The following is a 17026-nucleotide window of genomic DNA, read 5'->3' as shown; positions in this document are numbered from 1 at the left end:
CCCTTCCTGAAAGGTGGAGGCTGTTTCCTTCTTCTAGTCTTTTCTCCCTATTTTGGGAAATGTAGTCTGCACATTTTAAAAAGTTGCTGTGGTTGAGGAACACTGTGTTAGACTTTTTGCATTTGTGTGTGTGTGTGTGTGTGTGTGAGAGAGAGAGAGAAAGAGAGAGAGAGAGAGAGAGAGAGAGAGAGAGAGAGAGAGAGAGAGAGAGAGAGAGAGAGAGAGATTCTGCCTGTCGGTCTTTTCTGCTGTAATTTAACTTTGTCTGCCTTAATTCTTTTTACAGATCCCACACGGGACCAGTGCTTTGGAGACAGATTCAGCCGTCTTTTATTGGATGAATTCCTAGGATATGACGACATTCTCATGTCCAGTGTGAAAGCCTTGGCTGAAAATGAAGAGAATAAAGGTTCGCAAAATAGGCATGTGGGTTGAAGCGTTAGGACAAACCTCTCTGACATGCTATATTGTTTTAGATTGCTGTGCTCTCTTGGCTGCTGCACGCGTTGCGGTGTTTTACACTATATTTTGTATTGTTTTCGCCTGCTATAAGCCAGCCTGAATCCCTCAGTAGATGGGCATGTTGTGATTCAGGGTCAGCCTGTGGGTTTGGCAGTTTGGTCGGACAACTCAGAGGAGGAGGAGGGGGGTGTTGAAGAGCTTGCTGATGAGAGCCCTCAGCCAGGCCCCTCCCACCTGGTCACGACGGAGACCCAGCTGTGTGAGCCTGACAGCGTGGATGAAGATGACCCACAGCTGGCCCTGTTCAAGGACGCCCGACGCAGGAGGCAGTCAATCAGGAGTAAACAGAGGAAGGCAATGGGGCACCTCGGAAGGAGGCAGAGAGAAGCCACGCCCTGAACTGTATAAAAGGGGAATGCGTGGGAGGGCTGGTTTGCTGAAGGCAACCGCTTGAAAAGCTCCTGTTTCTTGGTTCGTGTCTTGTTCTGTTTGTTTTTGTATTCATAAATTTGGCAGGCTTAATTCCAGCCTCTTGCCTTCTTGTAAAAGGGGTTGTCCCTGCCTTTTCTGCAGGGCTGGTAGCAGGCTGGTACAGAACAGGGCAGGTGTAGGAATTGAAGAAACAAGTTAAGCCATCTCCCAGAAAATAAAAACGGGCGACGGCTTGACATTTGGCTGTTTGAAATGAGAGATGGTCCTGATCCTGTTGTTGTTGTTGTTGTTGTTGTTGTTGTTGTTGTTGTTGTTGTTATTATTATTATTATTATTATTATTATTATTATTATTATTATTATTATTATTTAGATTTCTATACCTCCCTATTCCCGAAGGACTCAGGGCGGTTTACAGGGCAAAATAAAAACAGTTAAAACAGTACAAAAATTAAGATAACGTTACAATTAAAATAGGATTAAATAACAGCCCAAATTTAAAATTTGAATTTAAAATTTAAAAATTTAAAACCCCTCAGTCCAAGCCAGATAAATCAAACAACCAGGTTTTTAGGTCCCGGCGAAACGAACGAAGGTCGGGGGCGGTCCGGAGTTCCACAGGCAGGTCGTTCCACAGGGCAGGCGCACCTACAGAGAACGCCCTTCCCCTGGGGATCACCTGCCGGCACTCACTGTCCTGGTTCCGACAGAGGAAACTCTTCAAAGAACTTTGAGGCATTGTTTACCTTAAAGAATCTTTATTCGAGTAGCACCTAGTAACACCTAGTATCAAGGCACAATTCCCTTCTCTAATTAACAGTCATAGATCACATTCCCCAATTAGCTTGAAGCTCCGGGCTTCCTCTCAGCTCTCCAGCCCGCCAATTCTTGTACTGGGCTCAATAACCTTGATTCTCACGCTAGGTTTAGTGTTGCTATGTCTAGCTGGACTCTCATTCACATTCCCCCCCCCAGCATCCTCTAACCTTAAAGGCGAAAGGAAAAAGATGGCTACATTTCCACCTGTTGTCAAAGCAAAAACATCCGATGTTAGCAGCGTTGACGCCTCGACTTAAAACCACTTGTTTAATGACAACAGCCCTGAGGAAAGTGACTTACAACTGGTTCTTACACTTACGGCCATCATAACATGGCCGTGTGATCAAAATTCAGGTGCTTGGCAATTGGCACGCATTTATGACGGTTGCAGGATCCCTGGATCACGTGATCACCGTTTGTGACTTTCCCAGCCAGCTTTCCAGCAAGCAAACTCAATAGGGGAAACCAGATTCACTTGAACAATCGTTTGATTCCCGTAACGATTGCGACGGGGAAAAAAGATTGCAAAATCGGATACGACTCATTTAATATTGCCTTGCTTAGCTACGAAAATTCTGGTCACAATTGTAATCGCAAAGTCAGGGACTACCTGTATACAATATCGCCGGGATGGCTGTGTATTTGTACAACGATATCCCACTGCTTCAATTTGCAAAATCTGTGGCTGAGCCCACCCCCTTTTTTTTCTTTATGACAATATCATAGAATTAGAAGGAGCCACTGAGTCCCACTCCCTGCTCTGTATAGGAAGCTGAATTAAAGCTGTAGTAATGGGTAGCTGAACAGCATTTGCTTAAGGATTATGAGTGCAATTATCTTCTTCCTATTCATAATTTACTCATTGTTTGCAGACACGAAAGCCTTAGCCACGCTTTCTGGAATGTTCTTCTGCTTGGGCCTTGGATGGGGATTTGTGCATAGAAAATACTCTCAGTTAGATTATTATACTCTCTTGTACAAGGGGACGGCTTTGAAGCCTGTTCAGACCTTTCCAGATAGAAGGGCAAAGTTGCAAACTGGTTAGAAACTGGCCATTAGGAAAATTAGACAGTTGCTGTGTCAGCTGCTTTGACTGGCAGCCTGTTTCTAGACAAAAAAAAAATGAAAACTTGGGGCATTCATTGTAAAGCCTTGAAAGTTTGCCCCTTTGATATTGCTCTTTGGTGATTTTTTTGGAGGACCTCCAAACCCTCCCCCACCATGAAACGAAGGCTTTGGGGCATCAGTAATGGAATAACATCTTTTACACCCCAGTTTTTAAATTCCTAATTGCTATGGCTGCGGGGGAAAAAACGGAAATCACAAGAGCCAAAATCGCATTTGAAAAATAATCTCAGCGGTAGAAGAAACTGCATGAGTTATCTTTTGTGGCTGGTAAATGAAATGCGAATGCAAAGTTAGCAAAATGAGACTTGGGGCTTGTGGAACATGCCCCAAGAGGTTTACCTGGCATTTGTTTAGGCTGCAACACTCCCGCCCCCCCCTTCAAATGTTGAGTGGCTTTTGGGAAGAGTGATTGGCGGTTGACTGATGGGATTTTGAAGTACAGGTCGACCTGGGCGTACTACCACACAATTGAGCCCAAAATTTCTGTTGCTAAGCGAAACATTTGTTAAGTGAATTTTGCCCTATCTTACGACCTTTCTTGCCCCAGTTGTTAAAGTGAACCACTGCACTTGTTAAAAGTAATGACACGGTTGCTAAGTGAATCTGGCTTCCCCATTGACTTTGTTGGTCTGAAGGCAAAAGGGGGATCACGTGACCCCAGGACCCTGCAGCCGTCATGAAGACGGATCAGTTGCTGAGCATTCGAATTTTGAACATGCGACCGTGGAGATGCTGCAACGGTTGTAAGCCTGAAAAATGGTGATAAGTCCCTTTTTTCCAATGCCATTGTAACTTTGAACAGTCACTTAAATGAACTGCTGTAAGTCGAGGGATACCTGTATGGTTTCCCCCCCCCCCCACTTTTGTTTATCACGCTGAAGAGCAACTGACTATTTGGAATGTGTGTGTCTTTGAGTCAGACCTGACTCCTGGCGAATACAGGACAAGGCCAGGCTGTTTTCTAGGAAGCAGTTTTGATAGTGATTTGCCACTGTCTCCTGAGGATTGAGAAGGAAAGAAGGAGTGGCTCAAGGTCACCCAGCTGGTTTCCAGGCCTCAGCAGGATTAGAACTGATATTCCTGACTCCTACACCAGCCTCTTTAACCATTAGACCAAACCAGCTCTTATGTTCCTATTTTATTATTTTTATATATCTAAATATATTGGTCACCACGATGTAAAAAAAGATGTTGAGGCTCTAGAGGTGGTGAATGCTCCAACAAGAAGTGGTGAATGCTCCAACACTGGAGGTTTTTAAGAAGAGACTGGACAGCCATTTGCCTGAAATGGTATAAGGTTTCCTGCCTGAGCAGGGGGTTGGACTAGATGACCTCCAAGGTCCCTTCCAACTTTATATTATTATTATTATTATTATTATTATTATTATTATTATTATTATTATTATTATTATTATTATTATTATTATTGAAAGAGTCCAGAGAAGAGCAACAAAGATGATCGGGGGACCGGAGGCTAAAACATATAAGGAACGGTTGCTGGAATTGGCTGTCTAGTTTAATGAAGAGAAGGACGAGGGGGGGGGGGACATGATAGCAGTGTTCCAGTATTTCAGGGGTTACCACAAAGAAGAGGGAGTCAAGCTATTTTCCAAAGCGCCCGAAGGCAAGAGAAGAAGCAACGGATGGAAACTAGTCAAGGAGAGAAGCAACCTAGAACTAAGGAGAAACTTCCTGACAGTTAGAACAATTAACCAGTGGAACCACCTGCCTCCAGAAACGGTGAATGCTCCAACACTGGAAGTTTTTAAGAGGAGACTGGACAGCCATTTGTCTGAAATGGTATAGGGTTCCCTGCCTGAGCAGGGGGTTGGACTAGATGACCCCCAAGGTCCCTTCCAACTTTATTATCACTATGTATGTATTTCAATAGAAGAGAATATATGTAGCCTAAGATTGAACTGTTGGGTTTGAGATGTTTCTGAGTTTGGTTGACTTCCTGCAGATGTTTCATTATCAGGCTAGGTAACATCATCAGTGCAAAGGAGAATTGAGCTTGCTGATTGTTTACATAGGTTATCCTGGGGTCCTCCTTCATCAGTTTCTTGATTAGGGTATTAATTCTTCCCTGACTATTCAACCTGGTGCTATGTCCTGCTACTCTGGCTGTTGGCTGCTGGGGAAAATGTGCTCTGGGGGGTTTCCTTCCTTCCTAGTTTTTTAGTCATTCTTTTTAAAGAGTCTATGGATCAGGTTTATCTCTTATCAGGTTATAGGGAAAGAGGTAGTTGTGGTGCTGTGTGTGTGTGTAGGGAGGACATGGATGAATTTGTTTGAATATGCGGTATATATGTGTGTGTACATATTTGTGTGTATATTTGGAGACTGTATTCTGATGATAATACACAATATGTGGTGCACCATATTGTTAATTTGGGATTAGTGGGTGATGAGTAGAGGCATCCATGAAGGGGAGGGTGAACAAAGTAAAGGGGGCGGCCACAATCTTCTGTGCAAAGAACAAGTGTGGGATGCATGTGAAAAAAGGGGCAAGGCTTTTTTTTTTTGCCTCCCCCTCCTTGCGCACACTTGGAGGATTTTATATTGGATTCTGTAATTACAGGTAGTCCTCAACTTATAACCGTAACTCAGTCCGCAATTTTGCTTGTACGTTGCGATGAATGTAAGGCAGGTTATCATGTGATTGTGCCTAATTTTATGACCTTCTTTTCCGGCAGTCATTAAATCAACAAAACGTTTGTAAAGCTAAATATCTAGCCATAAGTTGAGGACTACTGTTTTGTAAATTTCCCAGGATCTTGGGAGTTTGTGGGTGTACATACACAAATAGAGCCTTGGTGGAGCAGTGGGCTGATGCCTCCTTAAGTAACACCAGCTGCCTGCAATTAGTGCAGGTTCGCATCCCACCAGGCTCAAGGTTGACTCAGCCTTCCATCCTTCCGAGGTAGGTAAAATGAGGACCCAGATTGTTGGGGGCAATAAGCTGACTTTGTAATAATGCCGCTTGGGGTGTGTGTGAAAGCCCTAACAAGCAGGCATATACATAGAATGAAGGCTACTGCTAAGCTTGTAAGCCGCCCTGAGTCTTCGGAGAAGGGCGGGATATAAATGTAATAAAAAAAATGATATTAAAATTCCTCTAAAATAGTACAGTAAATGTCCCACACCCTTTCTGGCTTTGCGGACCAGTGGGGGGCTGGGGGGGGAAGTGGGGATCTTTCTGGTAAGCAAGGATATGTGCAGAATACGTGCATGTGGGGATGCATGCGCGTGCTCGGACTCCGTTTCCGCGCCCCACTTGCAAACAGTTCACGGCCCGTTAGAGAGCCATGGCCCAGAGGTTGGGGGGGACCCCTGATGTAGAGCACTGTTGAATGATCAAATACCTCCATTCCTCACGTTATTTTTCCCCCCACCTTTTTGTTACTGGCGCGACAGGTTTCCTTCGCAATGTAGTCTCTGGAGAACACTATCGTTTCATCAGCATGTGGATGGCCAGGACGTCCTACGTAGCGGCCTTCGTTATCATGGTGATCTTTGTGAGTGTTTTCCCTATGTTCCTTTATTCAGCCTGAATTGGTGTTTTTGATACCCCGGGATTTTCAACCAATATGGGAGACACCAGAAAGTTGGGTTGTGTTTTACGGGCTACATTCCAGCCATGGCCTTGCTCAAGGCAGCTTTGCCATGGTTACAAAATGGCTCCAGGTAGTCCTCAACTTACAACTGTTTAAGCAAATGTTCAGGGACAGTGGCAGTGAAAAAAGTGACTTAGAACTGGTCCTTGCACTTGTGACCGTTGCAGCATCCCCAGGGTCACCTGATCATAATTTAGGTGCGAGGCAGTCAGCATGTATTTACGATGGTTGCAATGCCCTGGGATCCTATGATCGCCACTTGCAGTTTTCTTGGCCAGTTTCCCCACAAGCAGAGTCAATGGAGGAAGTCAGATTGGCTTGAAACCTGCATAATTCATTTAACAATGGCAGTGATTTGCTTAATAACCGTTGCAGGAAGGTCATGAAATTGGGTTAAACTCGCTTAACAACTGCCTTGCTCAGCAACAGAAATTCTGATCCCAATTGTGGTTGCGAGTCAAGGACTGCATGTACAGGCGGTCTCTGGGTTAGGAGCTAGTTCCATTCCTAACTGTCTTTGACTTGAATAACAGAATGGCACAGTTGGAAAGGACCTTGGGGGGGTCTTCTAATCCAGGGGTCCCCAACCCCCGGGCCGTGGACCAGTACCGGTCCACGGCATGACAGCAACCACTCCACCCAAACAAGCAAAGCCCCATCCGCAGGATGCAGGAAGCACATAAAACCACACACCCTCTGGTCCGGGGCAAAACCTCTCTCCACAGAACCTGTCCCTGGTGCCCAAAAGGTTGTGGACCTCTGTTTTAATCCAGCACCCTTGAATTTGTAAATGTGTCAGAACTCTTAGAAAAGGACTGCCTGTTATTAAAAATGATGGACAGCATTGCCCTTCCTCAAGCTGATGAACCGCTGAAGCCACGCGGTGCTTTCAGGAACGGATGAAAACAGGCTGCATATCAAAAATGTGCAGCTTCACCAGCTCCTGTTTTCAATGGTTTTCAGTGTTTCACAGTGGTATTTAGTAATATATGGTATTTGGTAAAAAAAAACACAGCCTGTATCTTGGGGTTGACCTTAATTTGGACATTCTTAACCAGGATTGTCTATAAATCAGTTACTGTAATCAGAAAATGATCCTCTGTATGAAACTCTATCCACTGTTCAGGGGTGGGGAACGATGGCTCTTTTACAACTTGTGGACTTCAACTCCCAGAATTCCTCAGCCAGCATGGGGGAACTATGGCCCCTTCATGACTTGCAGACTTCAACTCCCAGAATTCCTCAGCCAGCATGGCTCAGCTTGGAAACCTCTCCCTTTCCCCTCAGCATGGCTGGCTCAGGAATTCTGGGAGTTGAAGTCCACAAGTGGTAAAGGAGCCATCGTTCCCCACCTCAGCTTTAATTTTTCCAGCTGCAGTTTTATTCACTGTGCTTCTTCTAAGCGTTTTGTAGCTTCTGTCTCTTATCAGCAACTGAACCAGCAGGGAGAAGAATAGAAGATAAAATACTACTCAGATTCTAGCACTTAACAGTTACACAAACACAACACTATATATGACAGAGGATAAAAGCAATCAAAGGTTTTGGCTGCCTTTCTGGATGCAAAATTAACGAGGAGAGAAAACAAAGATAGTAACAAAGTGTTTAACTTCTAAAGAAGAACATGTGAAAGAAGAGACTGGTTGTGATGTAACAAAATAACCCCAGTGAAATGGTTAGGGCTTTATCAGATGTGATGTGACTAACACAGTTTCCAAAATAATTGTTAAAAAAACATGGGAAGAAGTAAAACAAGACCTTGAAAGATGGAAGAGCTGAAAAATTTCCTGGCCACGACTTATACCACAATAGTACTGTGAATATATTACCCAAGATAATTAATTAACGAGTTAAAATCCCACTTCAAATGTGTGAGAGGACAGGTTGCCTGCAAAATGGCTAGCACCTGGGTTGCTTGTGCCCTGTCCCTTTAAGACAGGGGTCTTCAAACCAGGCACGCTGGCTGAGGAATTCTGGGAGTTGAAGTCCACAAGTCATAAAACGGCCAAGTTTGAAGACCCCTGGATTAAGACTTCTCCCTAGCCAGTCCAGTAACCTGTGTCTATAAAAGCTGAACAGAGAGGCCACTGGGTATGGTTGTGTTAAAGTGAGATAGAAGGTGGTTTGTTTGGGAAACTGAAGCAGCCTAAGGCAATTTTACTTCACTGTTGACTGTTTTCCATAAATAGGGCTCACAGAGAGATGTAGTAGTAAAGGAACAGCAGTTGTAGTAGAATGGGGGAAAAGAGGTTTAGTAAACTGAATACAAGCTATTGTGGGGTTGTGTTGACATTTTTGGAATTTTGGAGCTCATTAACCTGGATATATGTAAAAGAAACTTGACAAAATGAGACCAATTCAAGTCTCAATTCAAGAAGCAGATTTATAAGGATCAGGGGGGAAAAAACCAAGAGTAACATTCTTATACAGGTAGTCCTAGAGTTAACAACAATTTGTTTAGTGACTGTACAGTAGTAACAGCAATAGCACTTAGACTTATGTACCGCATAGTATAGAGTAGACTAGAGTAGAATAGAATAGAATAGAATAGAATAGAATAGAATAGAATAGAATAGAATAGAATAGAATAGAATAGAATAGAATAGAATAGAATAGAATAGAATAGAACAGAACAGAACAGAAAGAGGAATAGGAATAGGAATAGGAATAGGAATAGGAATAGAGTGGAATAGAATGGAATAGAATAGAATAGAATAGAATAGAATAGAATAGAAAGAGGAATAGGAATAGGAATAGGAATAGAGTGGAATAGAATAGAACAGAACAAAACAGAATTAGGAATGGAGTGGAATGGAATGGGACAGGATCTTGGAAGTCTTCTAGTCCAGCCCCCTCCTCAAGCAGGAGAACCTATACCGTCTCAGACAGATGAATGTCTAGCCTCTTCTTAAAAACCTCTGGTGATGGAGCGCCCACGATCTCTGGTGGCAAAGCTGTTCCACTGGTTGATTGTCCTCACTGTCAGGAAGTTTCTCTTTAGTTCCAGGTTGCTTCTCTCTTTGGTCAGTTTCCAACCATTGTTTCTCGTCCTTCCCTCTGGTGCTTTGGTGAACAACCTGGCCCTGTACTTTACAGCCCTCTCTAAGCGGTTTACAGAGTCAGCCTATTGTCCCCAGCAATCTGGGTCCTCATATTACAGACCTCAGAAGGATGGAAGGCTGAGTCAGCCTTGAACCGGTGAGAATCGAAGTGCCGAACTGCAGGCAGCCAGCAGTCAGCAGAATCAGCCTGCAGTACTGCATTTGAACCGCTGAGCCACCATGGTTCAAGGTTACAACTGCACTGAAAAAAGTGACGTATGACTGTTTTTCACACTTAACAGCTATTGCAGCATACCCATCGTCACATGATCAAAATGTGGATGCTTGGCAACTGACTCGTATTTATGACAGTTGCAGTGTCCTGGGGTCATATAATCACCTTCGGTGACCTTCTGACAGACAAAGTCAACGGGGAAGGCAGATTCACTTAACAACCATGTTACTAACGTAACAACTGCAGTAACTGACTTCACAATTGTGGTGAGGAAGCTGATAAAATGGGGCAAAACTCACTTAACAAATGTGTCTTAAGTTAGCAACAGAAATTTGAGGCTCAGTTGTGATTCGTAAGTTAAGGACTACCTACATACAGTTAATACGACAGACACCTGAAAATAAATATTTTAAATTCATTTATGGCAAGGTGATTGTGGAGGGAAGTCATCCCATTTGCAAAACTGCTGCATTTTGTTCACCTGGAGCAGGGGTAGGCAACCTTGGGTCTTTTATGATTCGTGGACTCATGGCTGGCTCAGGAATTCTGGGAGTTGAAGACCACGAGTCATAAAAGAGCCAAGGTTGCCTACCCCCGACCTAGACCCTGTTACTTCCTCTGTACTTACCAGCCTGCACTTGCCTCGTCAATCAGGTTTTAGTGACATTTTGTCAGTCGTGCAAATGACTTGCCCAGTTAGCATTTGGGATCCCTTGTAGACATAATTTATTTTATTTTATTTTATTTTATTAAACTTATATACCGCCCTTCTCCCGTAGGACTCAGGGCAGTTCACAAGGTTTTTTAAAACAGTACAACAAATTACATAGATTAAAAACAATTAAAATAATTAAACTAACCTTGAAACTAAAAACCCCAATAACAATTAAAATACAATTAAAACCCCAGTTAATATTCTCAGTCCAGGCCAGAAAGCTCGAAGAGCCAGGTCTTCAGGTCCCGGCGGAATGAGCGAAGGTCAGGGGAAGTCCTAAGCTCTACAGGTTTCCTACCCGGAAGAATCCAGGTGGATCTGGGAAGTTTTTCTGAGGATAGTAACCCAACACAACTAAGAACAAAACTTTGGCGCGGTTTAAGTGAATTGTGCTTTTAATTTTAATTCTGGACAAGTTAATTTTCCTTCCAGAGAGTGATTTTTTTTCAACTATCAGAATCTTATGAGAACACTTCCCCGCTTTGGGGCTTTAATGCTTTAATGTTTACCTGCCTGTCTCTTTTCAGACTCTGTCCGTTTCCATGCTGTTGCGTTACTCGCATCACCAGATCTTCGTTTTTATCGGTAAGTTTTAAAAAAATCCCTTCTGTGTGAATTTTTGCAGTGCCTGTCGCCATAGTGGGCTAGGAAGGAGGAGCATGAGGAGAGCACTGAGAAGCCACAAATTATGAGAGTGGGTTCATTGTTTTGACTTTAGTTTTTAATATAACATAAGGAGGAACTTATTTAAATTTATGAGGTAAAGGTAAAGGTTCCCCCGCACATACGTGCTAGTCGTTTCTGACTCTAGGGGCCGGTGCTCATCTCCGTTTCAAAGCCAAAGAGCCAGCGCTTGTCTGAGGACGTCTCCATGGTCATGTGGCCGGCATGACTGGACGCCAAAGGCACACGGAACGCTGTTACCTTCCCACCGTAGTGGTCCCTATTTTTCTACTTGCATTTTTACGTGCTTTCGAACTGCTAGGTTGGCAGAAGCTGGGACGAGTAACAGGCACTCACTCTGTTACCCGGCACTCGGGATTCGACCCGCCAAACTGCCGACCATCTGATTGACAAGCTCAGTGTCCTTAACCCACTGAGCCACCGCGTTAAATTTATTGCACGCCATTAATGTGATTTTTCTGACTACGGGAGTAATTGTGTTAGGTGCAGTGGATACATTTCATCTTAATTCAGCTTAAATGAAAACGGTTCCATTTGCTACTCAGCATGCCACGCATAGATTGAGAGTAGCTTACCAACCTTGAAAAACCTGCACATTCCTGGTTTAAAACACTGCTCTGGTCCATTTGCATCCTAATCCAACAACTCCCTGGTATTCTGGTATGCTGCATGCAATGATTTATGTTAACGTGCAGTCTTTGAACAGCACCGCCCAGAAGTATTTTGTTGTTTGTTCGTCCTTGAGTGAATCATCATTTTGGCATCCTGGTATTAGCAGCTGGCTGTTTTTTATTGGCTGGAACCCTCTTTAGTGATAGAAATTTAATTTTCTAGTAGGGAGTAAGGTTGCCATTGGACCGAGAGCATCAACCCTAGGCAGCTCTAGAAAGCCTGCAGCTAATGTTTGTAAGCAGACTTTTATACAGATAGTCCTTGACTTATGACCACAATTGGGGGGATCAGAATTTCCAATGTCGTGCAGCAGAATTATGAAGCGTGTCTGTTTTTATGACCTTTTTTTTGCCATGGTTGTTCAGGATATCACTGCAGTTGTTAAGTGGATCCCATAGCTGTTAAGCAACTCGAGCTTCCCCCAGTTGACTTTATTTGTTGGACGTCAGCTGGGAAGGCAGTCCCAGGACCCTGGGATGCTGCAACCATTGTAAAAACAAGCTGGTTGTCAAGTGCTTGAATTTTGAACGTGTGATTGTGGGGACGCTGCAGTGATTGTAATCGCAATTATAAGTCCCTCTTTTTTTTCTCCCAGCGGTGTTGTAACTTCCGTCACAAAACAAATGATTTTAAGTCAAGGACTCTTTGTAAAGTAGGATAGTGTTTCTCAACCTAAATCAACTTGAAGGTGTGTGGACTTCAACTCCCAGCATTCCCCAGCCAGCTAAGCTTCAAGTTGATTAGGTTGAGAAACACTGTCCTATTTTAATGAGCTGGCTGGGGAATTCTGACGAGCTGGGGTATGCTGGGAATTGAAGTCAACACATCTTCCAAGTTGCCAAGGTTGAGAAACCCTGAAGTAGGAGATGCTGAAATTGAGATTTTCCGCCCCCCCCTTGTTAATGCCGAAGGATGGCCTCTTAGTCAGGCACCTGAAATCAGACATTGTGTCAAGACAAAAACATCCATGTTTTTGCCTTGACACGTTGCTTTCTAAGACACTCGGTTAGAATCTTGGCAGTGTATGTTCTGGAATATATTCTGGAATATACGTTGGCTTTGACCTGTAGAGCCTCTACCCTACCACTGAGTGGTTTAGTTTTTCTTGTTACATGCCTTGAACTTGGGAATAGGGGGAATATAGCTCAGCACATCTGGATGGGACAGCTGTGCCCCAGTGTTCTTACTGTGCTCAGCAGTGCTTCTTTAAATTCTTTTACCTGGGACCCCATTTGACTTGTGGTCGTAGGCTGTGTTCCTGGGTCATCCCATAGGCCAAGGAAAATGAACTACTCTCTTGCCTGACTGCTGTCTTTTGCATTTTGCTACCTTCCCCCTTTCCAGTGGACCTGTTACAGATGCTGGAAATGAACATGACAATCGCCTTCCCCGCAGCGCCTTTGCTGACTGTCATCTTAGCTTTAGTAGGTAAGGAGACCACCTCAGCTTTTAACCTCCAGAAAGAAACAACACTGGTGGGGCAAGGGGCAGATAACCCCTATTGGCTGGAAGGAATCCAGCACTTTGCCAGTCAGTCTTTCCTTGGTTCTGCTTATTTATTTGTTTAATATTTAATTGACAGCTGACCATAGAACAGTGTTTCTCAACCGTGGCAACTTTCAGATGTGTGGACTTCAGTCCCCAGAATTGCTGACTTGGGACGTCTGGGAGTTAAAGTCCACACAACTTCAAGTCTCCAGAGTTAAGAAAACTGCTGTAGAACATACACACACACCCCTTTTACAACAGCCTACTGAAGGATCCTTCAACTGCCTGTCTGCCTTTAGAGAGGTCAACTGCCTCAACCCATCCCATTGAAGAAATACCTTCCGAAGGACTGGAGAGGTTTCTTCTTAAAGATGAGTTTTCTGCAAGTTATGCAGAGCTCAGTCTGTTGGATTTCACGCCAGTCTCTGTGTTGCAAAGGTTTCACTGGTGCACAAAGGCGTCGCATTCGAGTTGAGAAATAGGGTTCCGACAAATGAAGCTCTTCAAAGCACCCCAAGGCATTGTTTACCTTAAAGAATCTTTATTCAAGTAGTGTAGCTTCGGCACATACATGGTCAAAGACGAAATCTGAATTCCCCCCTCCCCTGAGCACATAGTACCAAAGCACAATTCCCTCCTCTGATTTAGCAGCCATAAATCACATTCTCCAATTAGTGTGAAATGCAAGCTTTCCCTCCCGTTCTCCAACCCGCCATTTCTTTATTTCAAAAGCCCCTGAATTGTTACGTCTAACTAACTCCCATTACATTCCTCCTCCACCCCCTCACCCCCCAGTATCATCTAATTCTAAGAGTAAAGCATAGGAAAGGAAAAGGCTGCGTCCCCCTACGTTGTCGAAGTGAGAGCATCCGATCTTAGCAGCATTGACAGAACCTCTCAAACGGCGTGTCGATGTTCTCTTCCTTTTCTTCCCTCTCGACACAGGCATGGAGGCCATCATGTCCGAGTTCTTCAATGACACCACCACGGCCTTCTATATCATCCTCATTGTGTGGCTGGCCGACCAGTACGATGCAATTTGCTGCCACACCAACACAAGCAAGAGGCACTGGTTGAGGTATGAACCTTTGACTTGACTCAGGCCGGGAGAGGACTTTTAAACATTTTCGTTCATTTCGCCGGGACCTAAAAACCTGGCTCTTTGAGCTATCTGGTCTGGACTGAGGGGTTTAATGTTTTTAAATTGTGATTTTAATTTTTTTGCGGCTAGACTTAATTTTATTTTAATTTTATATTGTGTTGTTTTTAAATTTTGCCTTGTAAACCGCCCTGAGTCCTTTGGGTGTAGGGCGGTATATAAACCGAATTAATAAATAATAAATAAATAAATAAAATGGGCAAAAATAGACAATCTTATTGTACCTAAGGGTTTTTCTAAAAGGTTTATTTTTAAAATCTCACCTTTATTATTTTTTAAATAGCTCAAGGCAACAAATACACCTAATACTCCTTCCTTCTTCTATTTCCCCCCTAATAACAATTCTGCGAAGTACGTTGGGTTGAGAGAAAGTGGCTAAACCCAAGGCACCCAGCCGGCTTTCATGCCTAAGGCAGAACTAGAATTCACAGTCTCTTGGAGGTTGGCCCAAAGTCACCCAGCCAGCTTTCAGGTCTAATGAGGGACTATAACTCATGGTCTCCTGGTTTTTAGACCAGAGGTAGGCAACCTTGGCTCTTTTATGACTCGTGGACTTCAACTCCCAGAATTCCTGAGCCAGCATAGCTCAGCTTGGAAACCTCTCCCTTTCCCCTCAGCGTAGCTGGCTCAGGAATTCTGGGAGTTGAAGTCCACGAGTCATAAAAGAGCCAAGGTTGCCTACCCCTGCGCTAGACCAAAGCAGCTTTTTAAGATTTTTCAGAAAAGCAACTTAAGGAGTCACAGAATGTCCACCCCCGGTTTAGAGCAGCACTTAGATATTCAGCTGCCTCCACCTTGCCTGACGGATTGTCTGTCTTTAGTGTCATACGTTGAGCTCATTTTTTTTCCCTTCAGATTGGAGACCTCTTGATACTCTGGTCAATATAGCCCTCCCAGGGCCAGCTTGACTCCTTAAACCAGGGGTCTTCAGACTTGGCCCTTTTATGACTTGTGGACTTCAACTCTCAGAATTCCTCGGCCAGCGTGCCTGTCTGAGGGATTCTGGGAGTTGAAGTCCACAAGTCACAAAAGGGCCAAGTTTGGAGATCCCTGCCTCAAACCCCTGACACTCCGGCATCTTCTCCGTAGCATCGTTGCCCTTTCCCTTCCCCGGTTATCCTCCCTTGCTGATTACAATCCCATGGGCTGTTTCTCATCGGTTCACTTTTACACATTTCCTTTGAAACGAAGGGTGTGTGTGGGAAAATACAACCCTTTTATGTTCAAAAAGGAAGGATGGAAGCAAACTGGACTGTGTAAATGTTGTGTGTAAGTGTGTGTGTGCATGCATATTTACATTTCCGTTTCTCTCCAGGTTTTTCTACTTGTACCACTTTGCCTTTTATGCCTACCACTATCGCTTCAATGGGCAATATAGCAGTTTAGCCTTGGTGACTTCGTGGCTTTTCATACAGGTACGCTGCTGGCTCTGTGAACCCCCAAATCATGACAGATTTCAAAAGATTGAACCATTCTAGACTTTAGCCTTCCTGAGAAAATGCTATTTCAAACACTGTTTGGCCAGGTTTCTAGTCCTTTTGCTTTCAAGCACAGATAGCCCTCAACTTACAACCACAAGTGAGCCCAAACTTTCTGTTGTGAAGTGAGACATTTGTTTGGTGAGTTTTGTCCCCTTTTACAGCTTTCCTTGTTAATCAGTTAGTAACCTGGTTGTTAAGTGAATCTGGCTTCCCCATTGACTTTGTCAGAAGCTCGCAAAAAGTGATCACATGAGCTTGGGACACAGCAATGGTCATCAATAGGAACCAGTTGCCAAGCATCTGAATTTTGATCACATGGGAATGCTGCAGAGTTCGTAACTCTGAAAAATGGTCATAAGTCACATTTTTCAGTGCTGTTGTAACTTTGGATGGTCACTAAACGGAGTGTTGTAAGTCGAGGACTACCTGTCTGCAAATAACACACATCTGAAAGCTCAGAAATTATCCAGGGTATCATTTTGTCTTCCCGAATGCCTAGACCCTTTTGAAAGATAAAAATCTATATTTTACCTGTACAAAGAAGGCAAGGCAGGGGTAGTTGGTAGAGAATATTCTGGCAACAATTCGCCCCATCTTAGCCAAAGAAATTGTGGTTTGCGCTGGCTGTGCTGCTTTCATTCGTGGAACCATCGCAAGGCCAAAAGAACAGCTGGCGGGGTGGGTGGATGGGATTCAGGAAAGATGGTTAGGATTGCAGGATGGTGGTCTTGTTTCACTGGCACGGATGCCACTCGGTCTTCACCAGCTGCTTTTAATGGAGTTGGAGCAGAAATGGGCATGCTTCACACAGTCAGATGATGGTATGTTTCACGCAGGGTAGGGAATTTGGTCTTTCTTAGCAGCATCTGAGTTACGTGGATGGCAGGTATGCATAACCCCTGTGATCCCATCTTCATTTTCCACAACTCAGGGAGGCATATGTAATGCTCCTACTTGTTATTTTCCCAAGAGAACAAATGTTCCCAAGAGAACGTTTCCCAAGCTGGGGACTAATCCAAAGTCACTTAGCAATAGCCCTTAGACTTATATACCGCTTCACAGTACTTTACAGCAGGGTTCCTCAACTTTGGTGA

The 17026-nt window shown here is 44.0% G+C and overlaps 1 protein-coding gene across 2 annotated transcripts in view; it reads left to right on the top strand.

The window, feature by feature from the left end:
* TMEM259 (transmembrane protein 259) overlaps positions 1-17026 on the top strand; it is a 38034-nt gene that overhangs the window by 18819 nt on the left and 2189 nt on the right. For both annotated transcript variants that reach the window (XM_083363541.1, XM_083363540.1), the window contains exons 5-10: positions 287-409; positions 6258-6358; positions 10976-11033; positions 13149-13232; positions 14238-14370; positions 15767-15866. In XM_083363541.1, coding sequence (XP_083219667.1) covers positions 287-409; positions 6258-6358; positions 10976-11033; positions 13149-13232; positions 14238-14370; positions 15767-15866 — 599 coding nt within the window. The remainder of the gene's footprint in view (positions 1-286; positions 410-6257; positions 6359-10975; positions 11034-13148; positions 13233-14237; positions 14371-15766; positions 15867-17026) is intronic.

Source organism: Vipera ursinii (assembly GCF_947247035.1).
Source record: "Vipera ursinii genome assembly, chromosome: 1".
Classification (NCBI taxonomy): domain Eukaryota; kingdom Metazoa; phylum Chordata; class Lepidosauria; order Squamata; family Viperidae; genus Vipera; species Vipera ursinii.
Note: the sequence above shows the minus strand (reverse complement) of the source record. Positions and strands in the feature narration are given on the sequence as shown.